We start from the raw sequence: 8,329 nt of genomic DNA, 5'->3' as shown, positions 1-8,329 counted from the left end.
GCATTGTCCTGCTGGAAAAACCAGTCCTCAGAGTTGGGGAACATTGCCTGAGCAGAAGGAAGCCACTATTTTTCCAGGATAACCTTGTATGGGGCTTGATTCATACGTCCTTCACGAAGTTTAATCTGCCCAATTCCAGCCTTGCTGAAGCATCCCCAGATCATCACCGATCCGCCACCAAAATTTACAGTGGGTGCAGGACACTGTGGTTTGTTACGTCTCCAGGTCTCCGTCTAACCATTAGATGACCAGGTGTTGGGCAAAGCTGAAAAGGGCAAAGCGCAATACCACACAGCTAGGTCAATCAATGTGTGGATGAAGGACCACCGCATCAAAACCCTGTCATGGCCAGCCCAATCTCCAGACCTGAACCCAATGCTGGTGTTTGTAGTGTTAGCAGATATCCTGCACCCGGACCGCAGAATGAAGATATAGACTCCAGATCTAGATACAAAGTATCCAAATCAACCAGCAAAGAGAAGGAGAGTAATCTTTATACCCCTCCCCTCCGCTCTGTGATTGGCCGCAGCGCTGATTTATATGGATCACATGATTGATTACATTGGCCGTTTCTGCTATGATGAAAATCTGAATAACACGATTCTTCTATTCATATAAAACCAATTACAGGTTAATATAGATTTTACTTGTCTGTACTTGTATTAATTCACATCAGTCTCCGCCCCCGAGGAGCTCTGAATCTGACACATACAGATTATGGCAGCTTTACAGTGGATACCAGGTGTAATAACATGCAGATCTGCTGTAATGACATTCTGACATTTTGTGAGATGACAATCTACTTTATACAGGATCGGGCCTCATCAGATGTGACACTTTATTGCATCCATCACTAGTCCATATTTAGATTGTCAAACTCCAACCATGTCCTACATATTCTTCTTGGAGAACGATATTTCTGCTTCATCGCCATTTTGAAATCTTCCCACTTAGCGACCTGTCTGTCCAATTTCTCCTGCACTTTCTCCAGGTCTCTATTGTGGGCAAATTGTAGTAAGATTCTCTTCCTCTCCAGCTTCTCCTTGCCAGGATCTCGTCTCTCCTCAATCTTGAACTCCACATCCCTCACAATCTCGTACAGACACTTCAGGATCCCCTCGTGTTTCCCCCGGGTTTTCCGGTGATCCTCCGCTGTGTAATTCTCCACCGGGAATATGTTCTCCACCCCCATCATCCTGAACTTCTCCTGAATGTCGTGGAGATGCTCGCTCAGCTTACGGGTGAGGACCACGGTGGGGAAGAGACCTAGGAGACAACAATATAGAGGATTCATATAATAGATGTAATACAATCTGTTACTTATACTTAATGGCTTTATGTCCTGGAGATGTCTGTTATTCTGTTCCTCGGTTCTGGCCCGGTTCCTCCTCTTACAGCTGATTCAGGTGGCCAGCATTAGAGGTGGCTGCTGTAACAGTGACACTACAGCACTATTATTCTACATACCACATGAAGGGGGTCTAAGAGTGATAGATGGGAGATCAGAGAAAAGGAAGTTGCAGTAGTCCATGTAGGAGAGGTTAAGGGGGTGTATCACCATTGCTGTTGACTAGTGATGGGCGAACCCAAACTGTAAAGTTCGGGGTCAGTACCAGATACCTAGTGTCCGTGCAAGGACCCCGAACAAGGACTTCACAGGAAAGTCTGTGTTACTGTTCGGCTTCGGCCACTTGGATAATGATAGAAGGAAAAAGAGAGAAAATAAGGAATAAAGCAGGCATGGTATACTTAACAACCTTCCTCACGGTTGTCACCCTGCTTCCGGGTCACTCAATAACCCTCATACATATTCACTATTTCCCCCACCCACCGGCAGTCCCGGCATCTGTGATTGGCTGGTGTCAGACCCCGTGTCACAGCGTCTATGATTGGTTGGAATCACACACGCTGTCTGTGTCCCTATGGTGGTGTAATAATAAATAAGTAAATAAAAAATGGCGTTGGGTCCCCCCATATTATGATACCAGCACATTTAAAGCATATAGCTACAGGCTGCAGCCCCCAGCTGTGCAGTGTATCAAAATAAGAGGTACCGCCTGCAGCGTTTTTTATTTCAATAAACATTTTTAATAACCAGCATGCGTTCTCCCCAAAATTTTGATACCCATCAAGATAAAACCGACAGCTGGGGTCTGGTATTCTCAGGCCGGAGAGGCCCACGGTTTCCCTCCTCTCCTCCCCCCCGCCTAAAAATAGCAGCCTGCAGCCGCCCAGAATTGTTTCATGCATTTAATGCAACAATCTCGGCACTTTACTTAGCTCATCCCGATTTGCCCTGGTGCAATGGCAATTGAGGTAACATAAGGGGCTAATGACAGCTCAATAAGCCCTAGATTAGTAATCAAATCCATCTGTGACATCCCCACCCCATTACTAATACTGTAAATGAAAACATCCTTTGTTTGAAATAAAATACAAAAAACCCCAAAAAACACAAACCACCCTCTTTCACCCCTTTATTAAACCAAAAAATACCCAGCTCTGATGTAATCCACATAATCCCAGCTCTGCTACATTCTGAATTTGCAGCAAATTCCTACTTAAAATCTGCATCTGCTGGAAAATGCATGCATCAAAACGCAATGCAGTTTTCATGTTGTATTGATTCAATTTTTGTTGCCTGGAGATGCAGATTTGGTGCAGGGATATGGTGTATAAATCCGGTGCAGACATTTCAACACCAAATTTGCATCCCATGGCAGAAAACTGCTCCGAAAAAGCATCAAAACAGTTTGTGCTTTTTTTGCCAAGAGATTCAGATTTGGTGCTGAATTTATACACCAAATTCCTGTACTAAATCTGCATCCCCTGGCAAGAAATTCCTTCAGTGCTGCATCAAAACCATGGTTTCTTTGGTGCAGGAATTTGTGTATAAGTTCAGCACCAAATCTGTATCTTTTGGCAAAAAAAAATCAGCGGTTTTCTGCCAGGAGATGCAGGTCTGATTTAACTCAGTTCACCTGAGGTGAGTTTTCCTGCGGTCACAGGTGGGGCACCGTGGGAACCTCCAGCTGTGACCGCACATAAACTCAGTGATAACACTGGTCATAGCTGCAGCTCAGTCAGTCTTTGTCTGTAGCCGCAACGGCCGGTCAGGTTCTGTGCCCACGTGCTGCAACTTTAGGATGTAGCAGAGCCAGGATCATCATGGGACCTCGTATGGATTACATCGAACCTGGGTGTTAAGGGGGTTAATATAGGAATGAAAGGGGGGGGAGTTGTAGTTTATTTCAAATAAAGGATTTTTTCAGTGTTTGGGTTTATTTCTTTTCCCTTACAGGATTAGTAATCAGGGGTCTCATAGATCCTAGTCATTACTAATCTAGGGCTAAGTGGCAGCTGTGCGCTGTCATTAACCCTAAGTATAAAAATTGAGGGGGACCACACTGTTTGTTTTTTTTAAATTATTTATTTACATTTTTTTTTTTTTTTTTTTAAGAAAGTCGCAAGAGGTCCCTCTTAGTTTGATACACAACCAAAATAATCACACTGCTGGGGGCTGCAGCCTGTAGCCATTTGCTTTATCTGCACTGGGTATCACAATATAGGGATGCAGACAGTATGTGTGATTCCAACCAATCACAGACGGTGACACACATGGTGGGAAAGGGCCTGCCTGCGACCAATCACAGACTCCGGGACTGCCTGTAGGTAGGGGAAGCAGTCAGGGGCGTATCTATCGAGGTCACAGCAGTCTCCATTGCGACCGGGCCCGGGAGGATAGGGGCCCGCGGCCGCCTCGGCAGATCAGCAGCCAACTCCTTTCTGTGAGGAGCTGCGCTGTTCTGCCGCAGACCACGCGGTGCGGCGGCCGATATATGACCCAGTCGCAGCCGCTGACACCGGGCCCCCCTGCCTGGTGTCAGCGGTGTCGTCACCGCGCTCCCGTCACCGCGCTCCCGTCACCGCGCTCCTGTCACCGCACACTGCTTTGATATTGCATAGAGCGGCCAGGGCCACTCTATGCATCATCAGTCTTCCCCCGTGCCTGCACGGTGACGTCACTTCTGTGCAACTGCTGTGTGTGGTGAGAGCACAGAGCTCAGGAGGACGCCGACTGGAGCCACGGGGGAACGAGGACAGAAGTGAGGACGAGCAGCGGTGAAACAAGTAGAGGTGAGGACAGAGCTGCGGTGGAAGGAGAAGAGAGGTGAGTACTTGTTTTTTTATTTTTTTTATTATAAATCAGTGAGTACACGGGGAGGCTGGCTGCTGGCCACATGGAGGCCTGGAGGAGCTGGCTAAATGACACATGGAGGCCCTTGGGGAAGGGGGCTGGCTGAAGGACACATGGAAGCCCTGGGGGAAGGGGGCTGGCTGCATGACACATGGAGGCCCTGGGGGAAGGGGGCTGCCTGCTGGACACATGGAGGCCCTGGGGGGGCTGGCTGCATGTCACATGAAGGCCCTGGGGGGGCTGGCTGCATGACACATGAAGGCCCTGGGAGAGCTGGCTGCATGAGACATGGAAGCCCTGGGGGGGTCTGCATGCACATGGAGTCCTTGGTGGGGGAAGGCTGGCTGCATGACCTATGGAGGCCCGGGGGGAAGGGGCTTCATGACACATGGAGGCCTTGGGGGGGCTGGCTGCATGACACATGGAGGCCTTGGTGGGGGGAGGCTGGCTGCATGACTAATGGAGGCCTGGGAAGGGGCTGGCTGTATGACACATGGAGACCCTGGGGGCTTGCTGAATGACACATGGAGGCCCTGGGGGGTCTGGCTGCATGACACATGGAGACCCTGGGGGGGCTTGCTGCATGACACATGGAGGCCCTGGGGGGGCTGGCTGCATGATACATGGAGGTCTATGGGGCTGCATTATACATGGAGGTCTATGGGGCTGCATTATACATGTAGGTCTATGGGGATGCATTATACATGGAGGTCTATGGGGCTGCATAATAAACATGAAAAACACCTTATACATGGACTATATGAGTGCATTGTACATGGAGGAGTATGGGGCTGCATAACACAATATGAAGGTTTATGGGGCTGCATTGTAATACATATAGGACTATGGGGGCTACATTATAATATATGGAGGACGATGGAGGCTACTTTATACATGGACTATGGGAGTGCATTATAAAACATTGGGGACTATGTGGTGCAGTATAATATATGGAGAACTATGGGGTGATTTATAATATATGGAGGACTATAGGAAATGCATTATAATACATGGAGAACTATGGAGCTGCATTCTAATATATGAACAGTTATGTGGGATCCTTTATACTATATGGAAGGCTATGTGGGGGCCATTATAGTAATTAGAGAACTATATATAAGGTGGGACAAAGATACAAGCATGGGATGGGAAAGTTTTGTGCTGAGGGTAAAAGGCTCTTTCCCTCGGCACCCAGCTTTCCCATGTTCTGCTATATATCTTCTCTCAGCACCCAGCTTTCCCATGCTCTGCTATACATCTTCTCTCAGCACCCAGCTTTCCCATGCTCTGATATGGGAAAGCTGGGTGCTAAGGGAAAGATGTATGGCAGAGAATGGGAAAGCTGGGTGCCGAGGACAAGATGGATATCAGAACATGGGAAAGCTGTGTGCTGAGGCCAAGTATCAGCATCATTATCCTGTACCCCGAGTGTCAGTGTCATTATCCCGTACCCCAAGTGTCGGTGTACGTAGAGGGGGGGCCCTGGTCCAAATTTTGCACCGGGGCCCATCCAACTCTAGTTACGCCACTGGAAGCAGTGAATATGTATGATGGTTAATGAGTGGACCAGGAAGCAGTGTTGCAGCTGCGGGGGAGGGTGATAAGTATAGCGCCCCTGCTCTTATCCCCCTAGCCCTTTCTACCACCATTGTACAGCACAAACTTTGGGTCCACATGGAAATATATGAGGTTCGGCATTTGAGCAGATGTTCTGGTTCATGTCCTATCCCTAACCAGATTTTTTTTTTAAGTCTGGCTAGACCTACCGAACCTGAACATCTGCGGGTTCGTCCATCTCTACTGTTGACATGTTGACTTAAGGGGGCTTTACACGCTGCGACATCACTAGCGATTGCTAGCGATGTCGAGCGCGATAGCACCCGCCCCCGTTGTTGGTGCGATATGCAGTGATAGCTGCCGTAGCGAACATTATCGCTACGGCAGCGTCACACGCACAAACCTGCTCTGCGACGTTGCTGTGACCGCCGAACAATCCCTCCTTCAAGGGGGAGTGCGTTCAGCGTCACAGCGACATCACTGTGGCGTCACTAAGCGGCCGGCCAATAGAAGCGGAGGGGCGGAGATGAGCGGCCAGAACATCCCGCCCACCTCCTTCCTTCTTTTCCAGCGGAGGCAGATAGGAGATGTTCATTGTTCATGCGGTGTCACACATAGCGATGTGCGCTGCTGCAGGAACGAGGAACAACATCGTACCGTCGCTGCAGCACCGATATTATGGAAATGAGCGACGTGTCAACGAGCAACGATTTTTCACGTTTTTGTGCTCATTGATCGTCGCTCCTTGGTGTCACACGTTACCGATGTGCGTCACTAACAACGTGACCCCGACGATATCTCGGTAGCGATGTCGCAGCGTGTAAAGCACCCTTTAATGTCAGAGAACGAAGAAACTAACATAGCAGAGAAACATAAAGAGATGGAGAGTAATAAAGAAGGCCGAAGGTGGGGCTGGAGTTGGCGTCTCTACCGGCTCCAGATAAATGGAAGTCTCTGATCCCTTCTTTACAAGGGGAGAAGTAGGAGGAGGTATTGGAATCACCAATTACAGTGTCCCCATCTGTCAATAATAGAGTCAATGTTACATCATTCATCAAGCATACCTCACCCCCACGCGTCTATTTAATACGGGTCGCTCTCGTCCATGATGTCATCTTTTAGGGGCATATTTCGTACACATGATGTGGACCTGTCCTATTATATCTACGTTTTGGCAGGAGGTGGTCTCCCTACTATCATCAGTTGTGTCGCTCTCGGTCCCGTGGGAATCTTTGTTGTCTGTTTGGGGTGGTGGAGGAGGAACTGTGGGATCATTATATGACAATATTCCTTCGGGAAGCCCTGTTTATGGCCAGGAAGGTGACAGCTTTGAGGTGGATGGGTGGTTCGGATGCGACTGTGCGATCCTGTGTCAAACTGGCCAACACACTCATGCCTTACGAGCGAGTGGTGTAGTATAACAGAGGACATCCAGAAAAATTCAACAGAATATGGGACTTGTTGAACTCCTCTCATGCCACTCTCATGGAGAACTAAGGGGGATCACTATGGCACTGGTGGACCCCGTTTGGGTGTTAGAAGTTTAAAAGCTGCACTATACTGAAACACTATATAGCTGTTATTGTTGCCTTATGTTTTGTTGTCTTTAATTGTTGTTTGACCGTATTGCCCGTGTTGTCTTTGCACTTCCTATAAAACTTATTGAATACATAACAGTTGGGATATGTGGACTACAGCATTATTTTGTGTTAGGTATAGGCTGACGTCATTGAAGCCGGGAGATAGTTTAACAATTTGCCTAAGATCGATGTAGTTTTCCATATCATTGTATAACGTTTAATACAATGTCAGATGTACCATATTCAATGTGACTATGCTGGTAATAAAACAAAGTTAAAAAAAAAATAAAGAAGGCAGAGGAAAGATTCTGAAAGAGGACGAAAGAGTAATGTGGAAGACAGAGGACAGGACTAGGAGGAGAAGCACAGAGTAATGTAGAAGGCAGAGGACAGGTCTAGGAGAAGGAGCACAGAGTAATGTAGAAGGCAGAGGACAGGTCTAGGAGAAGGAGCACAGAGTAATGTAGAAGGCAGAGGACAGGTCTAGGAGGAGGAGCACAGAGTAATGTAGAAGGCAGAGGACAGGTCTAGGAGGAGGAGCACAGAGTAATGTAGAAGGCAGAGGACAGGTCTAGAAGGAGGAGCACAGAGTAATGTAGAAGGCAGAGGACCGGTCTAGGAGGAGGAGAACAGAGTATTGTAGAAGACAGAGGACAGGTCTAGGAGGAGCACAGAGTAATGTAGAAGGCAGAGGACAGGTCTAGAAGGAGGAGCACAGAGTAATGTAGAAGGCAGAGGACAGGTCTAGGAGGAGGAGCACAGAGTAATGTAGAAGGCAGAGGACAGGTCTAGGAGGAGGAGCACGGAGTAATGTAGAAAGCAGAGGACAGGTCTAGGAGGAGGAGCACAGAGTAATGTAGAAGGCAGAGGACAGGTCTAGAAGGAGGAGGACAGAGTAATGTAGAAGGCAGAGGACAGGTCTAGAAGGAGGATGAGCACAGAGTAATGTAGAAGGCAGAGGACAGGTCTAGGAGGAGGAGCACTGAATAATGTA

The 8,329-nt window shown here is 48.1% G+C and overlaps 1 protein-coding gene across 1 annotated transcript in view; it reads right to left on the bottom strand.

Annotated features, from left to right (window-relative positions):
* Positions 1 to 228: 228 nt before the first annotated feature.
* LOC142245714 (uncharacterized) overlaps positions 229 to 8,329 on the bottom strand; it is a 33,353-nt gene continuing 25,252 nt past the window's right edge. Inside the window, exon 4 of the mRNA XM_075318660.1 lies at positions 229 to 1,266. Coding sequence (XP_075174775.1) covers positions 854 to 1,266 — 413 coding nt within the window. The 3' untranslated portion in view covers positions 229 to 853. The remainder of the gene's footprint in view (positions 1,267 to 8,329) is intronic.

This window comes from Anomaloglossus baeobatrachus, chromosome 7, assembly GCF_048569485.1.
Source record: "Anomaloglossus baeobatrachus isolate aAnoBae1 chromosome 7, aAnoBae1.hap1, whole genome shotgun sequence".
NCBI lineage: Eukaryota > Metazoa > Chordata > Amphibia > Anura > Aromobatidae > Anomaloglossus > Anomaloglossus baeobatrachus.
This window is presented reverse-complemented; position numbering and strand designations above follow the sequence as displayed.